This window comes from Salvia hispanica, chromosome 6 (assembly GCF_023119035.1).
Source record: "Salvia hispanica cultivar TCC Black 2014 chromosome 6, UniMelb_Shisp_WGS_1.0, whole genome shotgun sequence".
NCBI classification, from domain to species: Eukaryota; Viridiplantae; Streptophyta; class Magnoliopsida; order Lamiales; family Lamiaceae; genus Salvia; species Salvia hispanica.
This window is the reverse complement of record NC_062970.1, coordinates 37,028,322-37,049,403: the sequence shown is the minus strand read 5'-3', so window position 1 is coordinate 37,049,403 and position 21,082 is coordinate 37,028,322. Positions and strand designations below refer to the sequence as shown.

General features: G+C 34.3%; 2 protein-coding genes across 4 annotated transcripts; one reads left to right on the top strand and one right to left on the bottom strand.

Moving 5' to 3' along the window:
• Nucleotides 1–9,514: 9,514 nt before the first annotated feature.
• Nucleotides 9,515–13,291, top strand: LOC125195843 (lipoyl synthase 2, mitochondrial-like). Of its 3 annotated transcripts, none has more exons than XR_007171791.1 (5): nucleotides 9,515–10,023; nucleotides 10,526–10,737; nucleotides 10,871–11,250; nucleotides 11,708–11,939; nucleotides 12,616–13,291. XR_007171791.1 is itself a non-coding variant. In XM_048094100.1 (4 exons), the coding sequence occupies exons 1-4, from the start codon at nucleotides 9,572–9,574 to the stop codon at nucleotides 11,810–11,812; spliced, it is 1,149 nt and encodes a 382-aa protein (XP_047950057.1). In that variant the 5' UTR covers nucleotides 9,515–9,571; the 3' UTR covers nucleotides 11,813–12,094. The 3 variants fall into 3 exon arrangements, 1 of the variants encoding a protein (XP_047950057.1); XR_007171790.1 differs by having other exon boundaries at nucleotides 12,589–13,291; XM_048094100.1 differs by lacking the exon at nucleotides 12,616–13,291 and having other exon boundaries at nucleotides 11,708–12,094.
• Nucleotides 13,292–14,172: 881 nt separating this feature from the next.
• On the bottom strand, nucleotides 14,173–16,765 carry LOC125196692. Its single transcript, XM_048095302.1, has 2 exons — nucleotides 16,164–16,765; nucleotides 14,173–14,521 (listed from the first exon to the last, which is right to left on the bottom strand). The coding sequence occupies exons 1-2, from the start codon at nucleotides 16,422–16,424 to the stop codon at nucleotides 14,393–14,395; spliced, it is 390 nt and encodes a 129-aa protein (XP_047951259.1). The 5' UTR covers nucleotides 16,425–16,765; the 3' UTR covers nucleotides 14,173–14,392.
• Nucleotides 16,766–21,082: the final 4,317 nt, after the last annotated feature.

The window sequence follows — 21,082 nt, the reverse complement described above, 5'->3', positions numbered from 1 at the left end:
ACCATAATCATATTAATTTGACATTATTGACCCTCAGATGCTGATTGTAAATTTTCGAGTGAAACAGATAGTGAATGTTTCATTTTAATAAATTTTGTATTAGTTGTATAATTGGCATAAATGGAATGTAATTAAATGATATCTATATTGAATATGAGTTGGCGATTGGGCTAATCGGTGATTCGGAGAAAAGACGTAGCTTTGAAAGACACTAATAAAACATTAATTTTTTCTAAAAATATTACTCCCTCCATCATATAAAAATAGAATATTTGAGACGACATGAAAATTAATGTATAATTGATAAAGTGAAAGAATATGAGAAAATTAGTTAAAATATTTAATAGTCGATTTAGTGTTATAAGTCGTAAATAAATTGAGTTATAAGGTAATGAGTTGGGAAGAATTTTATAAAAATGGAAATGAATTATTTTTATATGACAAACAGAAATGAAAAGTGTCCTTATTTAATGAGATCGAGATAGTAGAATACAATAACTGAGTTTGAACTAATAAATCTAGGGCAAATAGATGGGGGGAATTTACAAAAAAAAATATGTATTTAGAAATCAATCATCCTATCCTAAATATTACTACTGAGTAAAAAATTAAATAAGGAAAAAAATAATTAAAATAATATATTAATTTTTAACATGTTATCTAATTCGACTCGAACCCGATCTCAAATTACCGTATCTTCATTCATGATAAGGACATGAACACGATTAAGATTGAAAAAAAAAACAATATTTTAATATTAAAACAAATCACACCAATAAACTTAATTTATAGATTTAACTATTAATCTAATTTGAATAGTCATTACAAATATAAAAACAATATATTTTTGTTGTAATGGAACACTCTAGCTAACTTACAGTAGTAATAATTAATCTCGAAATCAATAATACAAATTATTTTTATGAGTTAAAGATACTTCCACTATGTCAATATGGATAGGAAAAGGAATTTATTCCCTCTTTCAAGATTAAAAAGCATTTCTTTTCAAAAGAGTTTTATAGGAGTAGTAGTATTTTTTACACTTTACTATATGCTAAGTCAAGGAAAGTAACATGGGATTTAGCTGTCTCTTTAAGACTTTAACCACCATAATTTTGGTCATAGTTAGTTGATGGGGATTGGAATCAACTTTAAACTCTATTTTCATATAATATCCATTTTTCTCTTTTCTTATTTGTCAAATCCAACATTTTTAATACTAGTTTTCTTGTTTTAGTTTGAGGTATTTGGGATGTCTATTATATCCACACCTAACAATGACAGTCAGTTTAAATATTTACTCATTGAAGCATATCTAAATCATTTTCAAAGTGAAATATGTAGTAGAGACATATCTAGTGGAGTAGTCTATATTTCTTCATGGGACCATGACCAACTACAATATGTTGACCTGTACAATATGTGAAATACAAGTTGTTTATGCAATCTATCTCATTGTACAATTTTATGGATAAATTAACTAGTATAAACAACATTATTCGATCCTATCACAATAAATGTGATTTAATTCCTCATGCATCATAACCTTTTCTGTTGAAGATTGACCTTAACACACACACACACAGGCACACACGCATGTTTCTTTTGGGCATCTATTATGAACACATTCCATCGTTTTTCTTGTGCATTTCTCATTTATAGAGATTAATTTTCCTTTTATAATTGTTGTCTCGTATTTCTAAAATATTTTATTGAAATAATTTCCTCCGACTTAGATAAATAAATTATGTTTCTAGTAAAAATTTATAATACTATATAAACATAAATTCTTTTAAACAAATAAATATAATTAACGAAGTGGTTAGGATGGTAACTAAAGAATTTTATAGCTCTTGAAGTTCAATCACTTAGGCAAACTGCATTCCAAGTCTCCGTCTTACTTTATTAAAATTGGGGATCCCTTGCTAAGTCAATCGTGTTGGATTGAGAGATGAAATTCGAGTACCTTTTGTTACTGAGTGCTTTATGTTTGCTTATTTATTAAAATAGTCTCAGATATAGACCATAAATAATATTTATGGTAGGTATATATAGATGATGTTCGAAGTGTTGGATTATAGTTCTCACTCAATTACATTAACTAAACCAAATATAGTCATAAAATGCAAAGGGGTTCTATAGGTTTTCTTTATCCTATGCAAATCGATCATGCTATAGGTTTTTAAATTAAAATTTAGGGTTCTAAAGTTTTTCCTATGCAAATCGATCATGCTACAGGTTTTAAATTTAAAATTTAAAATAAGACAAACTATCCAAATTTGTCATTCATCTGAAGATTTAAAATTTAAAATAAGACAAACTATCCAAATTTGTCATTCATCTGAAGTTATCACTCTCTTTTATCCACGAAACAATTGCTATATGGAGTACTGGTAATTTCTTTGGTTCTTCTATTAAAAAGTGATCATTTCCTATTTATAATAATAGGTTAACTCTTACTCTACTGACACGCCACTAATAATTTTATTAAAATTCATGTCCTTTATATTGTGTCATTAATTTGTTTGGACATGTGAAGAGTACTATTTTTGTGCTATTAATAAAAAACTCAATTATTAATCTATTAATATTGAAACGACTAGAATCATGCATTCCAACGGTAAAAGTCACTATTTTTATTTCATTAGAGACAAAAAAGAAAAACTAAAGTGTCCTAATGGAATTGATTCCTGTAATTGTAGGCCCATTGCATGTGACAAATGAGTTATGCTCTACCACTATTTTTGACCTTTTCATGGCTGTAAATTCATTTATTTAGTTAGACATTTACCATGTTGCCCTTTTATAAGAATTATTCTATTATCAATCATTTTAATTATTAAGACGAATTTATAGCATGTTTTTGTATGTTAGTCCAAATCATCCTCAAATTATAAAAACAATTACTACTAGTTTACAATGTACAATCGGAGCAAATATAACCTAGTCTAATCGAATTATGATTATGATGTTAACATTTTTCTCTATGAAATTAATAAAATGATGTTAATATTATCTTTATCCTTGTACATGCATTGCGTAGAGGCCCCCTTTGCATTTATTTGGCTTTCCAACTAGTATAATAAACCATTGTACTCCAGGGCTAATCAAATACTACATGATGGGACATCAGTAACAAATAAAGCCAATGCTATATAGATTCACTCGTCTTTAAATAATTAAATATATACATATGATTTTGACTAAAGAGGCTTAGCAATTATCAATTTCATGCCGATTAGTGTGATAGCGTTCAAACACTCTTTTTCTTAATGACAACTGTATATCATACAATTCAATATTCTAAATTGATTTATTTAGTGGGTAATATACTAGTACTATTATTCATGAATTTGTGGTTTTGGCCTTTCCCCCCACATTATCAATTGTGGTCAAGCATTATTAATTTCATGCCTCTCCAACCAATCAAGCCCTTTCAATTTTAGTGTATCAAATTAACTACGTAATTTTACTTTAACCACTCAAATCAAACTTATTATTATTATTTTTAAATAATTTTCATTCACACATTAAATAAAATAAGCCTCACAACACTTCATGAGTAATTTATATGAAATTAAATAATGCAACAAAACTTACTTATGATATATTTATATATAATTACTTATTGTAAAAAATACACAGCTTGAAAATTAAAATACATTGATTATACTACAATAACATTCAAACTTAAAATGAAAAGATATTTAAAGATACCGCAATCACATAGTAAAATATAACACAACAAGCACATACCATTATTGCCCTATACCGATGAAATTTCAATGAAAATTGTCATTAAAATCATAAATTTAGGATGACTTTTGAACAATTTTGGCATTGTTGACGGTCGATTTATAGGTAATTGATAGAATGACAAAATATACAAATTCCATCATAATTTTAATTATAAAACAATAAAAAAATGTACAAAATTTATAGTTTAATTCGATGGGTAGTGATAAAATGCAAACTTATATATTGTATAAACTCAAAACTCTTCAACACATCTTCAACACATTTTCAATACAATATCAACACAGTGTAAAATTTCAAGATTTAATGTCAACACAGTATCAACACAATATCAACACAGCATCAACCATTGACTACCGTTGAAATTCTGTTGACATTTTCTTGTTGATGCTTTTTTGATCTGTTGACATTTTTCAATGGTCCAGATCATAGTTTTGAGTTTGTACAATATTTAAAGTTTTCATTTGATCACATTTCGATAGTGTAAAAATATGAGGTTAACTAGAAATCAACTAAACCCATGTTTGGTAGGGGTGATAACTTATTTTGGGATGAAAATCTATGAACAAAAATAACTCATCTTGGGATGAAAATCTATGAACAAAATACCAAAAGTATAATATAAATGACTATTTTACATACATCAAAATCTTAGATAAAAAATGAATAACTAAGTTGGGATAGAGAGAAATAAATTTTTATATTTTCAGTGTTTTTACTTATTTTTTCTTCTTATAATTAAACTACACATAAAACATTAATAATTGAGGATCATCTAAATTTGGTACCTTAGAGCATCTCCAATAGCGGCTAGTCCACCGGCTAGCCGATTCGCGTCGCTAGTCGGTCAGCTAGCCGAACCATTGGAATCGGCCAGCGCGTTTTCAGCGAGAGAATAGGCGAGTGCACGCCGATTTGTGGGCGCTGGCCGCCATTGTGGCGAGCCGATCGGCGAGCGATCGGCCAGCGGTATTTTTTATGTTTATTTTTTTGAAATTTTTTGAAAAACTATATATACGCGATTTTAGTTTCATTTTCATTTGCACCACTTGTTTTAACGAGTTTTCTCTCTCTCTAAATTTCTGTACAAGACAACATCGAGCGATGGACAACAACAACAAGTCCAATCCGCAGCTGGCTGTTGACGACACCCCCACGCGAAGAAAGTGGACGGAGGGATGAGTAAGTCGCCCTGGCCAAGGCGTGGCTGTCGGCTGGCTGCGACGCCTCCGCTAGCTGCGAACAACCGGATCGTCAACACGCTGGGCTAAGATTAGTGGAAATTTACATGTGAGGAACTGCGTCGTGACCTGAAAAGCACTACAAATACGGGAGGAGGCTGGAGCGGGGCGGGAACGCATCTGTGGCCGCGGCCGTCGCGATGGTTAGGTACACCAACGCCCTCCGCATGAATGATTAGTGGGCAGAATGAGGAGGACGCCCCGAGGATAGCCGTTGTTCCGCTGCGTCAGGGACTTATAAGGGAGTTCACCTTCTCGGGGAATGCTATATCTCTGTGCTGAAGGACTCCGAGAAGTTTCGGGCGGGGTGTGACACTGGGTGGCCGAAGAAGCAGAAGCTGAACTATTCCGGCGATTACATTGGTGACGAAATATCGAAAACCACCCCTTGCCTCGGTTGACATTGGTCCACACACATCAGTATGAATGAGCTCAAGTACTTCTTTGGCCCTATTCCCCTTTGACCTAAAAGGTCTCTTAGTCATCTTGCCTTCGAGACAGGACTCACACTTCGAAAACGGTTCCTTCTCAAGACCCTTAATAAGATCTTGATCAACCATCGCATGAATCCTTCTTTCGTTGGCATGACCAAGTCTAAGGTGCCATAAGTACGTTTCATTCATCGAAGTTGAAGGTTCTTTTCTTTTCTTAGAAATTTTCGATGTAGCATTGAGTTCACGATTTACGTCGATTAAACTGTGTAGAAGTGATTGTGTACAGATTGTTTTCCATGATACCACGACATATATAAGAACCATCTTTCTTAATAACGCAATTGTCATTAAAAGAAATCGAATATCCATCAAAAGACAATTTAGAAAGTGACTGAAATTAAATTTCTTCTAAAAGAGGGTATCAACAAAACATTCTTCAAAATCAAAAATCTATCACTAGAAAAACGTAAATAAACGTCTCCCACTGCAACGGCCGCCACTTTCGTAGCGTCGCCCAGCTAGACCTCAATCTCACGATCATGTAGCCGTCTTGTCACCTGCATTAAGTCAGGATCAAAACATATATGATCATCTTCTTTCCCTTAGCATTGTTAACTCGCCACTGGGTTCGGTAGCGCTTTTTCTTTCCTCTTCTAAATTTTTGGGAGCGGCAGGAATTAGGCGCCAAACTCAACGTAGCTACTTTAAACTACGAACCATAAGGTCCTCCGCCGAAACTGAAGTTCAGTCAGCAACTCTGATTAAATGACTACGCAATATAATTCGAGCTGAGTAAATCTCAAAGTTGAGCTTGAATTGCTGGAAGCTAGGGGGAAGACTCTGAAGGATTATAGTAACCTGGGACTCGGGATCGATCGTCCCTCCCAATACCTCAATCTGGTTGAGGTGACTCATCATCTCGAGGACGTGTTGCCTCACAGACGAGCCTTCCTTCATAGACTTCGCCATGATACTCCGAAAGGCTTGAGACTTAGCCGTTCGATTCTGAGTACCAAAAAGATTTACGAGATTTGTCATGATCTCGGCGGCAATTTCCATGGCTGAATGCTGATGCTTGAATACTGATGACATAGAAGCCAACATATAGCACTTAGCCATCTCATTTGCATTATGCCACCGTCTATGCGCATCTCGCAATGCTTGCGCGGCATTAGCTGCCGGCACAGGTAGGCGTGGAGTAGTGAGCACAAACTTGTACTCTTCGGCTGTGTGAACGATATCCAAGTTTTGTTTCATTCTATGTAGTTTTGGCCCTCGAGTTTGTTTTCTTTGAGAATGGCAGAAAGAGGATTAAAAGTCATCTTGACGGATTTTATTGCACCGCAAACAGAAGAATTTACTATTTGTCATAATATTATGTAAAGAAATTGAGTAGATTAACCATAAAACTTTTCAAAATCTTACAACAGCAAAATTAATAAATTGTATCCTCCTATGGAGGTTAATACGCATTAAAATTTTGACAATTTTATTGGTCACAACACCGACGCGTCAATTGCTTCCTCTTATGGAGGATTATTGTCCCTACTCTGTAGGTGGCGATAATATTAGGAATCACTTTCTAGTTCATTCTATTTATTATTTGAGAAGTCCGCCCTTATGAACTTACTGTTTTCGTAGGATTATTGTCCCTACTCTGTAGGTGGCGATAATATTAGAAAATCAGCTTCACAAAATTTGGCAGTCCAACCGATGGAGACCATATATAAACTATTAGTTCATAATTATCGCTTAGATATTTGGGTTATGGTTTTAATTAATTATCCTTTAGCCTTAAGGCAGATTAAGACTAATTAAATTCTGTTGGTATTTAATTTACTGGATAATTAAATCTTTTATAATCTTTAATATCTTAATATAGAAACTATTAATCTAGAATTTAATTCTCATTCATGTCTTACTATAAGATATATCTAAAATAAAATACATTATTTATAATCTTAATTAGACATGAAAAATCAAATTCATATAATTTCCAAGTTCAAGATTAGGAAGAATATCAATTATATTATTTAATGTATTCTTATATATATCATATCTTATAATAGATTCTAGATATATATTATAATTAGGAAACTATTAAATTATTCTTATCGAGGAGGACCTGAACCGCGGTCTCGACGGCGGCGTGGACGAGCCCACGCTCGTGTTCACGTCGCCGCGTGATCGCATCAATCCGTTCTCGATCGGCGCGTTTTCTTGGTTGCACCGGCACCGGCGGTGGTTCTCCGGCGCTGCGCACGAGACCTTCCTCGTCAGCGCATCGCCGGTCGATCGCCTGCCAAGCTCCCACTTAATCGACGCGTTTGTCGAACTTGTTTGGGCGCCGCCTAGGGTTGCGATGGATTTTGGCCGGCGGCGCGCGCGAGCCCATTCTCGCCGGCGCGTCGCCCCATGTCCGTAAATCACATAATAATCAGATCTATTTAGCAGATTATTTAGACAAAATCTATTCGCGTAATTATCACATGTATCATGCTCATAACTTGAATTAATCATGCTTTAAGAATATTGAAAACCTAAAACATGCTTTTCTACGGAGCAGAAAAATACCTAATTAATTCTCCAAAGAATTGAAGATGGCTAGCTACTTCTCCACGTGATGCTTTGAGTACTAAACCACAAATCTTCTCTCTGGTTCCCGAACTGTACTCCAATATCAGTGTGGGCTGATCTTACTAGAATACTAGGACTTAAATAAAGAAGACAGAAGAAATCCTTTTTGGAATAGGAGAAGATTTCGAAAATCTCCTCAGCTTGGGAGAGGAATTTTCGAAAATTACAATAATGAGAAATTATTATTTTTCTGTCTCCTTTATTCTCCTATTTATATTAAGTTCCTTTTGGGCCCAGACAGGGATCTATGGAAGGTTTTGGATATGGGCTCATCCAATTTACTTTTTACTAATTAAATTGAACCCACAATTTAATATAAGTTATAATTGGAATATTACGAGCAGCCACTACAGAAGTAATATTGAACTCTCCCCATCCAAATCCGAAATTATAAGTAATCCGGGTTTCCGTTTATCTTTCATTTCCCGTGCTTAAGATTAATATGTCCATTAATTAATTAATGTCTGCTATTGACTTAATTAATTAACTTCTTATTAATTCCAAGAGTGGACTTAGCATGAAACACTTATTTATTATTCATAGAGTAATCATACTCCAACTAGCTAGGTTCCGAATAATAAAACCTCGTTTCGCGCTCCTCTTGAGGACATTATCAAACGAGACTCAGCTCGTGCACGATTCAATATAATAGCAATCCTAGCACCGCTAGATATCGATCACCACTGCCCAATATATCAGGATAATTGGGTTACGAAAAACCCGCACCATTTGATAAGTCAAAGCAATGCATAATCAATACCGTATGCTCAATGCTAACCTACATTGATTAAGAAATAAATATTTATCAAGACCTCGCCTTTCAGTAGATAGCCTAAGGCAAGTCTTGCTGTTAGATCCGTTCAGTGCTATACCACACCAATGTCATCTTATTTCAGTAAGGCTTAGAAATATGCGGACTGACATTGCAACCTTTCTCGATGGGTAGTCTAATTCCATCTAGGTTGTGAAATTCATATTTTTCTTTGTTTAGAACTGACCGTATTACCTTAAAGTGGACGACGCCCACAACCGGTCTACTGAAACAAAGACTTAGACTTTGTTAAGTTAACTTATACATTTAAACATGCATTAACATCCATTAAATGTAAAACATAACAACATTATGACAAAAATAATCTGTTTTATTCATTGGAAAATAAAATAAGAGTTTTACAGTATTCAATCACTCGAAACGTGATTTCTAGTATAGTAAATTTAATTCCGTAATTTATTGTAAATTTAATTCCGTAAATGTAGTTGTTTTTTAATTATTTTTATTGCGGCTAGTCTATTTGAATAAAATAATGATGTGGTAGGTAAAATTTTAGTGTTGATAACGTTACAGGGTTACAGGGAAAGAGAGTGGCTAGCCTAAAGCCATTGGAGATGCTATTGTGGTTTACACGGAACGTACCCAAATACTAAATGAAATTTAAAATTAAAAACATAAGCTATCTTTCCACATTCAACCAGCCAACAGGGAAGAGAGAGAGGTGGAACAAAATGAATTCGATCGCAAATCGAGCCCTCAAATCCAAATCCACCAACTTCGCGCTCTCTCGATTCACCCAATTTCTGTCTACGATTGCGGCTCCGCCATCTCCGCCGCAATCCGATTTCCAAAAATACCCACACACCCTCGATGGCCTGCGCCGCAGGCTCGATGACGAATCGCCATCTCTGGGCGACTTCATCAAGCTTCAATCCGACAACAGCTACTCGGTTGAGGTAGGCACGAAGAAGAAGCCGTTGCCAAAGCCTAAATGGATGAAGGAATCGATTCCCGGCGGTGACAAGTACACGCACATTAAGAAGAAGTTGAGGGAATTGAAATTGCACACTGTTTGTGAGGAGGCCAAGTGCCCTAATTTGGGCGAATGCTGGTCTGGGGGCGAAACGGGGACGGCTACTGCCACGATTATGATTCTCGGCGATACTTGTACTCGTGGATGCAGGTGATGAATCAATTTGATTTTGTTTTTGGTTTCTTATTGCAATTTGTACATTGATTTTTATGGGGGCAATGATTGATTTGGTGTTGATTGCACTGAGTTTTGCTTTTGTGCTCTGGATGAATGCTCCGAGCTTGTAAATTGGGATTAGGTTTATGACAAACATTGTGTATGAATAGGGTTTTAGCTTTCTGTGTAAGCACTCTAGGAAAAGAGACAAACATTTTGAACAAATCAATGAATTCAAATCAAGATAGATGGGAATCTGTCCAATCATGGACCATTAGCTGTCTAGAATCTCTTATAGGTAGTTTGTTCAGCGTGTTGGCTTTTGGGAATCAATGTCACTGAACAAAAATATAAGATCATGTGATCTTAACTAAATTTAGTGGAACAATGTTAGTTTCATTTTACAGATATCAATATGGAAATAATGACTTAGAGCTTTTGTAGTGCGTGGTTGCAATTTGAAAAGAATTTGAGTGTTGTTTGTTCATACTTTCAGGTTTTGCAATGTAAAGACATCGCGCACTCCGCCTCCTCCTGACCCTAATGAACCCCAAAATGTGGCCGAGGCAATAGCTTCGTGGGGTTTGGAATATGTGGTGATTACTAGTGTTGACCGGGATGATTTGCCTGATCAAGGAAGTGGCCATTTTGCAGAGACAGTGCAAAAGTTGAAGATTCTGAAGCCATCAATGCTTATAGAAGCCTTGGGTAATAGATTTTCATACAGAGTTTGATGCAGTTGAATAAATTTTGTTGAAACAAAAACCTCAGTTACCACAGTGATTTGTGACAGTTATAAAATTGGACTGTTTTTGTTGATCACATTGCTCTCAAACTGCAGTTCCTGATTTCCGGGGAGACACAGGCTGTGTAGAGAAAGTCGCCACATCAGGATTGGATGTATTTGCTCACAACATTGAAACTGTGGAGGAGATCCAGAGTGCAGTTCGTGATCACCGTGCGAACTTTAAGCAATCTCTCGATGTTCTGGTGAAGGCAAAACAGTATGCTCCACCGGGTACTCTCACAAAAACTTCTGTAATGTTAGGGTGCGGAGAAACACCCAACCAAGTATTGACAACCATGGAGAAAGTGAGGGCAGCTGGCGTCGATGTCATGACATTTGGTCAGTACATGAGACCATCGAAGCGGCACATGCCAGTATCGGAGTACATAACACCTGATGCTTTTGAGAAGTATCGACTCCTGGGCATGGAAATGGTTTGTTGCTCATCTCTATTTTTGACCCAAATTGGTTTGTTTTCTTATGATGACATGAATGCTAACATGCTGCTTCAAATTGCTATCTTTGAGTTCATGTATTTGATTAACATCCACCTTATATTTGTTTGTGATCGAATTGTGTTCATTAGGACAGAGAAGTACTCATACTTGACCTTATTGTTAATTCTCACCCTTTTAAGTTGTGATTCCTTCAATCCCTTGTCCTAGGCAGCCGTTTATTTGAATGCCAATGCTCAACGCTATTCACGTACTCAAAACAAATTGGTTATATAACCCTCGTCCTGCATTAGGCTAGCAATGGGAAAAAATTTACAAGAACTCGAAATCATCCTAGATGAAGAATTAGTTGATATTTGATTGAAGCTCTAGCCTCTAAAGACAATGTGATACTACTACGTTGTGACAATACGTTGATGTTTGTTGGCTGTGGCAGGGATTCCGATACGTGGCATCTGGCCCCATGGTTAGGTCCTCATACAAGGCCGGAGAATTCTACATCAAATCCATGATAGAATCTGATCGAGCAGCTTCTTCCTAATGCTGCTGGGACATCTCTGATGATTGTTCTTGACCAGACTCACGCCTCAGTTTCAAGACTTGATAAGTTTTTACTGTTTCGGGAAAGATCTTAAGGGCCTTGACGCTTCCTCTAATCCTGGAACAAGGTTAGGTGCATGAGGTTCTGCTATCTTTTCGTTTGGTCGATTGTATATCCATCCTTTTTTTATAGTATGAAAATTAGCATATACGCAACACCCCATTTACTTTACCGGATGATATATTCTTTCTGGGATAAACTGCAGTGTTTTTTTTATCTGGATATGAAGATTTTAAAAATATGACATCTTTGACTTTTGAGCATTTAAATGAAATAATCTTTATTTGCATCAAGATGGAAAGCGAAGTCTAGTTAAAAATGTGGTGTAAAATAGAGTCGTTCTAATCCCCAGTTGTAGTATAGTACTACTAGTATTTATTTTGTGAGCAGGGCAGGGAAATAAAACTTTAAGTTGTTTGTATATATGAAGAAATAAATCAGTGAATCTATTATTGGTAGAATTACATTTATGTTATCATTACAAGATAACACCCAAATTATTGTAGCCATGTTAAAACACCATGTATATGAAATAATGCGTTTTAAATGATTGAGGGATGTGGGCTACATATGAACATGCAAATTCATCAAAAAAGTTAAAAGTGCTTAATATTACAATAGAACATATGCACACGCGAGAACACCACCAGTCTCTATCTCTCTGTCACCACCAGTCATCACCATTGCTCCCACTCACTACCTCTCTCTCTCCTCAGTCCAAGTTTGGCTGCTTTTTCTTGTAGCTTTCCCTCTCTAGACCGAAATGGGCTGCTGTCTCAGCGCCGGAAACCATAATCAAGAGATGGACAACCGCCGGTCCATCAATGGAGAGCCTCAGCCGCCTGTGTCTCCCCACAGAATTCTCCAAGTAGAAACTGTTAAAGAGGTATTGTTAGAGGCTACCGTTGCTCCTAAACCCCGACCCGAGAAGTTCAAACCAATGTTGCAAGAATGGAAGACAGAGGTCCGGAAGCCGCCTAGGATCGCCGGAAAAGATGGTTGCGAGAACACGGAGTGTGGCAAGAGTTTGTCGACCGTGGCGGCTATAAAGCGGAGTGCAGCCATCGTTGATCAGCGGCCGCCACTGAGGAAACAGAGGGCGAACGGCGAGGGGAGGGCGGCTGCCAGGAGATCAGTGGCGGTACCCCAGCCGGAGAAGAGGGGTCAGGTGGCTTTGATGAGGCGGGTGAGAGGAGAGGAGGTGGCGCCGCCCCGGAAGGAGTGTGATCGGAAGAGTCCGGCGGCAGGGGAAGCTGAGACGCTTGAAAATCCTTTTGTTTCGTTAGAATGCTTTATATTTTTATGAGGGAGTTTTTCTATTAATCATTTTTATGCATAAAATTTGTTAGAAGAATGATAATTCTATATACCATATGTGAGCATTACGTTCGTTTAATATATGCTTAGCATTGTTCGTTTTGTGTTATGTATTTTGTACGATTCTAATACATTAAAAGTTGCTATTAACATTTTAGTTTTATAATTTTCACAAAAATCTAGTTAATACCATAATGAATAAGGTGAACTAAATCGAGTGTAGTAAAGAAAATAAAATAAAATAAATACGGTAAACAACAGATGGTTATTTTTTATAACAAGGTTTTAAAAAATGTATTATGAATTAGAAAATGGGGAAAGTGTGTAATGTATTTATGAATTATCCTACGTAAAATTAGAAAAAAGGATATCCAAGCCCAACCGGTTGTGGGCCTCTTTTGGACCAAACAAATGGTTAAAAGACAAGAACTATTGACCAAAAAGAAAATACACTATTGACTTATTATAATAGAACTACTGAGACGTTATCTTCTCTATTGAAATTTGTGATTTATTGTATTAGACAAAAGCATTGGATGCTACTTATTTTTCATATAAACAATGTTTAAATTTTACGCTCACTCCCTCCGTCCCAAGATAAGTGAAAGTTTTCTTTTGGGCATGGAGAGAGTAAAGTATGAGAGAGAGAAAAGCAGAGAAGTAAAGAGAAAATAAAGTAGGTGTCGAATAAAGTAGGAGGGATGATTTTTTGCTAGAAAAGAAAATGACTTACTTATAGTGAGACATCCTAATAATGAATATGTCCATAACTTATCTTAGGACAGAGGGAGTACTATACAAGTGTTTAATATAGGACCAAATCAAACATCATACTAAGATTCATAACTACATCTACATGTCGGATTTAAGAACCCATGTATCACGGCAATAACAGTGTATTCTCATTCAATCCTCGTATTTTAATGATTTCAATTGACTCTAGACATTGTTCGACTTTATAATTTCAATTTTCAAACACGAAAGAAGAATAAAGGATCTCATGCACTTGTTCCGTTGTTCGAGTACAACTAATATATCAAAACACTAAGATAATTAGATAAGCATTCTAAGGATGATTTCAACTTGAGATAAGAGCTATATATATACGTACTACAATAAACAAGAACTTCCACAACCCATGGCATAGTCTTTTTGCATCTAAATAGCACCTCAAAAAGAACACATTCTTCACTTAAAAATATCCTAGGATGACGTATAGGTGGGCCGGGAGACACATTCGGGAGGGCATGGTGCAGGCGCCGGTTGAGCAATGAAAGTAGGCATCCTTTCACCTGGCATCAACACTGAAATTTCTTTTGCGTATACACTCATCTGCAGATTCAAATTCATCATTCAAACAAGTAGGGTTCTAGGTAAGAATGTAACCACATTCAACTTACAATGACAAATGTTACATATATATAATGAAAAAAAACTACAAGCGGAACTAGAGTCTAGAGAGGTAATTTCCTTTCAATCAACAGAACGAAGAACCTTGTTCCTAAGAACAGAGAACTCGCACGAACAAGGACTCAATGCTTGAAAAAGCAATGAAACGAGCATTCAAGCGCCTCCAACAAGAAGGGGCCCATAACGTTTTGCATCATTCCCAACTCGTTCAACAAGTAGGAGACAACAAATGAAGTAATTCATGAGCCCAAATCTCTCCCTTCTCCTTGTCGGGTTCTCACTTCCCATGTTTGCTAAACCTAATTGATCCCCCTTTCTATGTTATGTGCAAGGCTCTATTTATGTAAAAAAGTTAGGAATTAATGTGGTGATCAAGATTTAAAGAGTTATAGGAAAACTAAAGATATGATTGTTTGAGGTACCAATTTTCCTTGGACAAAATCAGATGCTAGTAACAAATAAGGGTCCCGTATGGGCTATAATGTCTCATACTAGTTTCACTTTACAATTTAACAAATACCAAAGCATAAATATCAAATCTTTACACCAAGATCACAATGACGTTAAACCATAAAACAAAAAGGGACATTCTCAAAAAATTGGCTTGCTCACTATGAAAATCACAATATTCTGCTACAATTGCAGCGAGTAAAGTCGATATACAGCTAGAGGTGTGTAGAAATTTAAGTTTTTTGAGATAATCATGTTCTCCCACATTAAGATAAAACCCATCATTTGTCATCATCCAAGAGAGTTTTTATTCAAGCTAGGATCATTGCAGTGGGTGTGATGATAATTAACCTCAAAAGTTCTAAAAATTATGCTGTAAAGTTGAATTCCATAGCTCCAAAGACCTATGTGTATAATAAAGTACTAGTAAATAAAATTTGATATAACTTCATTCGCACATCATGTGACAAGCCAACATGAAGGCGATTTAGATGGCTTTTTAATATAAGTAGAGAATAAAGAAGGGCCATTGTAAATTGGAATAACAATCTTGTCTTAACTTTTGTTTTGATCTTCACAACAGAATCCCTTATATAAAGGTGAAATCTTTTTAGCTTTACCATTCTACAATAAACAACAAGTTGAGAAAAATCACTATTTATTGAAAATACTATATAGGAAACAATATTTTAACTAGTTCAACTTAATTACTCCTTCCATCCCCCATTAGGAGTCACTTTTTTCCATTTCGGTCTGTCCCCAATTAAGAGTCACACTTCATTTTTACCATAAATAGTAGTAGGTCCCACATTCCACTAACTCACTTCACTCACATTTTATTATAAAACCAATATAAAAAAGTGGGTCTCACATTCCACTAACTTTTTCAACCAACTTTTCTTTACATTTCTTAAAACCCGTGTCCGGTCAAATCATGACTCCTAATGGGGGACGGAGGGAGTAGATAATAACTTGCAAAAAATTCAAGTGATTGTAAAGAAACCATTTTTATAGTAGTTTGCTGGATATAGTATTCTTGATTACTTGATCAAAATTCACAAATAATTTCAAGAAATCTTTTTTTTGCATGAAGAAAGGGAGAAAAAGGTTGCACCTTTAGAGAAGGATAGTCCATCTTTCTCAAATTTGCGACACCGCCGTCAAGGCCGGCGGCGGCAGCAGCGTCCGACGACGGTGGGCGGAGAAACCTCTCGAAAATAGCCATCACAAGAAACATGGAGATGAGAATAGCGGTGGCAACGAATCCAAACGACACTGCACTCACAGAGTTGTCGAAGCTCCTCCAATAGTCCTCCCTCTCCACTCCACCGCTCACTGCCGCAGCCGGCGCCGCCGCAAAACTCGGCCTCCCCATTGCAGAATACTACTACTAATCTCTCAATCCGAAACAATGGAGACACACAACCCACATTTCCAAGATGTGATTTTTATGAATTCAACGATGAAAAATTAATGGGGCATTTGGGTTTGTTGAGTGCTAGAATAGAAAACAAGAAACAGGGAAAGCCCCAGTTCTGGTAAATGGAAATGAATTTAGCATTTAGCATATAAATGCATTTGGGATTCGAAAATGAAAATGGAGTAGTTGATGAGAAAATGATGGTGGAAACGGTGAGCTTCAAATTTCGAGGATTTTTTAGATTTTTCTTGTTTTCAATTGCGCTAAATTCCAAAGGAGTTCTGCCTTTTCTTCTCACTTCACGGAGTTCGAAAATTGATCGACAGAGAGAAGTTTGAGTGAGCTCTGTTGAAGGAAACTAAGGTGCTGGCCACACTTCATATGACATGCTTTGACGGTTTATATAAACATCCTGCTGCCTCAGTCCACCAAAATTTGTCCCATTTTGATCCGACAAGAAATGTAATAGAAAGTGAGTTAAAAAAATTAGTGAATTGTGAGTCCTACTTTTATATATTAATTTTATAATAAAATATGAGTATAAATGAGTTAGTGGAATATGGGGTCCACTACCAAATATGATAAAAGTGAAATGAGATAAATTTTAGGGGACGGACAGAAATGGAAAAATGAGACAAATTTTGGTGGACGGAGATAGTACCATTTATATTAAATTCAAACCTTTATATTAAATTCAAACCAGTATAAAAATACCCCATATCAAATAAGAAACTCAAAGTTTAAAAAATATTCTTTATATTATATCTTTTTTATTCACAAAATTTAAAACAGATATTTTTTGTCCAAAAACAAAAGAAAAAGAGATTGATTCTGAACTACTATTGGAACTAATTGTCGGCTCCATTTTAAGTTTTAGTATATCATCAGAGATAAATATAAGCTATATATGGAATGGTAAATTTTTTTTATTATTAAAATTATTAAGCCTTTTAAAATATTTTTTGACAACAATGAATATTTTGCGTTCTTGGGTTAATATTTTGTCCCGTGACCTTTTATTTTGTACTCTATAAAAGATGATTCTTGTGTCTTTGATAAAATATGTTGTTTTGATATTATGAACGTTGAATACTTGCACATAGGGTGTTATTCAAGTCAGTCTAATGGGTTTTGGATTATTATATTCGGATTATGGATTGATCAGGCGTGGAGTAATTGGGTTGCAATATATCAAATTAAAAATTTTAAACTTAAACTAAATATTTAGGTTTTCGACTAGGTCAACGGGCTGATAGAATTAATATGTGATCGATCTAATGCATAATGGTGGAGATTAATCATATTTATAGAATACAAACCTGATTAAATACTAATGGTGTAAAAAACCATGACATATACTAATAAGAATAGGTTGTGATGGGACATGACATTGAACATTTAATTAATGATTTATAAAATCAAAATAAAACATGCTCCTTTTTTCCAAGTCATAAGTGACCAAATTTTTTTCGATACAAACTTGAAGAAAATGATATTTATTAAATTAATTGAAATATAGAGTACGAGAGATAAAAAGAGAATGGAGTAAAAGAGATAATAACGTAAAAGAGATTAGATATTTTATTTGTAGCTAAAAATGAAAATCAATAATTTATAGTGAGCCAATGAAAAAGAAAGAAAATTAATTACTTACAGCAGGACGGCGTATACATTTTGGCAAATTTCAAAAGATATTATAGTGATTAATTGTTTTTATTGTTATTTATAATATAAAAGTCATCATTGAAGTGTTAAATCAGCTATCACATAAGACGACAGAATAGACAATAGTACACATAGGTCCAACTCATCTGGCTAGCTCATTAGATTTCAAGTCAGTCCTACTCGAATTGTAATTATATCGGATTAGAAATTCATAACTCTAATTCTATAAATTTAATGGGCTAGTAGTCATAACATGCCACAACATTTGTCAATAATTATCTATCAAATAGCTGTGATCTCATTGCAATTCTAATTAAACTGAATGAAAAGGTCTAAAGTAATTTCAAAACAAATACTTATGTGCCATATATCCAAGCATAAATACGACCATATGTATCTACATTCACTGATGCGACTTATAAAAATATATAATTACACTTAAATATATTGATTATCATCAACTGCTTCTATGGTTTTTTCTTGTATCGATTGATATTATCAATTAATAAGACGATTCACGTAGGAGTAGTTGATTTATCTTAAATATACTATAAAAACAATGATGCGTCAACATCATTGAAGATCAAAGTGTTCAATATCAACAATTTAGCATGTGAAATGAATATTTTTGCTATAATAGAAGACACACGAGGAACGATTAGAAGGATCACTTATTCCTACCACCATTTCTCGTTTGTACCTATTATTTTTTGGTGCACCTATTCTACATATAAGGACATTTGATTTGAATGTATCTTCATTTTCGAATTATGCAATTCTTTTGAGATAATGTACATGCTATAATTACGATTGTGGTCTATATAGGTCAAATGATTTAATAATCTTGACATGACATGTGATATAGATTAAATGAATAGAGATGCTTGCTTGAACAATGTTGTTTTCATTTGTTATAGATTAATTGAATAGCGAAGTTTATTCAACAATGACAATTTCATTTTTGTAACGAATTATTAATCATTATAGTTAATCCATCCCCTCCTAGAGAGAATATGAATATTTAGTTTGACACGTTATAATACATAATTGGTAAAGTAAGAAAGAGATAGAAAGAAAAAGTAATTAAAGTTTATAGGTGAAAAGGCTTTACAAAATTAGAATTTTCATACTTTTCAAGAACATACTACTAAAAAGAAATTTGTTCATATTTTTTAGGGACAAAGGAATGAATATGAATTATGGCTAAATTTTGGTATTTTACATAAAGTGATTAAAGATTTCTAAACTTCAACCTCGTTGTTAATTTCCCACAACTTAGAATTTCGATGAAATTAAATATGACTAGCAAACGTTGATTTCGGTGGATTCTCAACTCATTCAATCTCTCTAGGGATTAGGGCCCGCAAACGTTGAGCATCTAAGAATCAACCTAGTCCCACTCGAACGGCTGAGTAAGGCAAGTCTGCCCATTCTCACTTGTCTGAGTGGTTGTTTATCTCACTCAGCCAGAATAGGGTTAATTGGCTTTTCAAGACTTTAAAGATATGTTTGAAGATGCTTGAATATTGAAGCCCAACCTCTTTCCAATTATAAATGGGCTGATTTTACTAGGATGATCACTAATATAGCCTAACCCTCTTGTGCTTTTGCATTAATTTTCTACTCAAGTTGAACTGTGATAATCGCTATATAGCCTAAGGCTAAGCACTCTCTTAAAGTATCTTTACCATGGAGCATGGAGTACAAGAATACTCAAAATAATCTGTGACCTCAAGGTCACTATAACTCCGTGCTACCAATGTGCTATGATCCGTTGGTTTGGAGCTCATTTTTATTCTTTTATTTTCTTCAAAGCTCAACAAAACTCATTAAATAACTAATTGAACGGGTATTAAAGGCTTAAAGCTAAACAAGGCACACCATATTTACCACAATTTTTAATCAACATCAGCAACGTCCCTATTACAATTTTCCACGTGGTGTCTCATATATTCTCGATTCATATTTATTTTTAGATTTCATTGTGCGCATTTTATATTAATATTGGTATATTTTCAAAAAACTGAATTCTATTAAAAGATACTACTACTACTGGAATAAAAAAAAGAGTGAACTACAAAAATAGTTCATGGACTATGGATTTATCTCGCCCATAGTCCCTGGACTTTAAAAATATCGTTAGTAGTCCCTGGACTAAGGGTTTATCTCGAAATTGGTCATTTTGACTTTTTTTGGTACGAAAATGCCCTTTTGAGGGATTTTGGGGGGTTTGGGCAATTTGGTCTTTTTACACTTTTAACATTTTAAATATGATATTATTTGTACTAAATTTGATATTATTTCAAAATTATCATTCTTCTTCTCTTTTGTCATCCTTCACTTTGTTTCTTTATTTCAATATTAGATTTAATTTTATAAAATTTTAAATTTAAATTTTTAAATATCAGTAAAACTTTTTAATTAACAAAAATTTATTAAATAAAAAAAATTAATAGTCATAATCAATATTTGGAAGTGTATAATATTTAATCAATATGACAACGACTTAGTTTTAATCAATATTTAATAGCTTTAATCATAAATATATCATATAACACGATTTATTCTGAAATAAATATGCATCTAATGTAAGACTAATATAATTTTTGTTTATTAATTTGAAAACAATCAAAATTTACCAGTAATTTTCAACAAAAATACTCCTATATAAAATTTTTAGTAGGATCAAATTTTTAGTCAACTTCATAATATTCAATCACAAGCAATTATAACAACCGAACGAAGGCTAAATAGAATAGCTCTTATTTTTCCATCATGATTAATATTATTTTTGTGTACTTCTTCAATTCAGCTGAATATTATATTAAATAACAAAAATTAATAGTTTTAATCAATATTTACAGTGTCCATGAAATTAATAGTTTAATTAAAAAATTTATTGATATTTAAAATTTAAAATTTAATTTTATAAAATTAAATATAATATT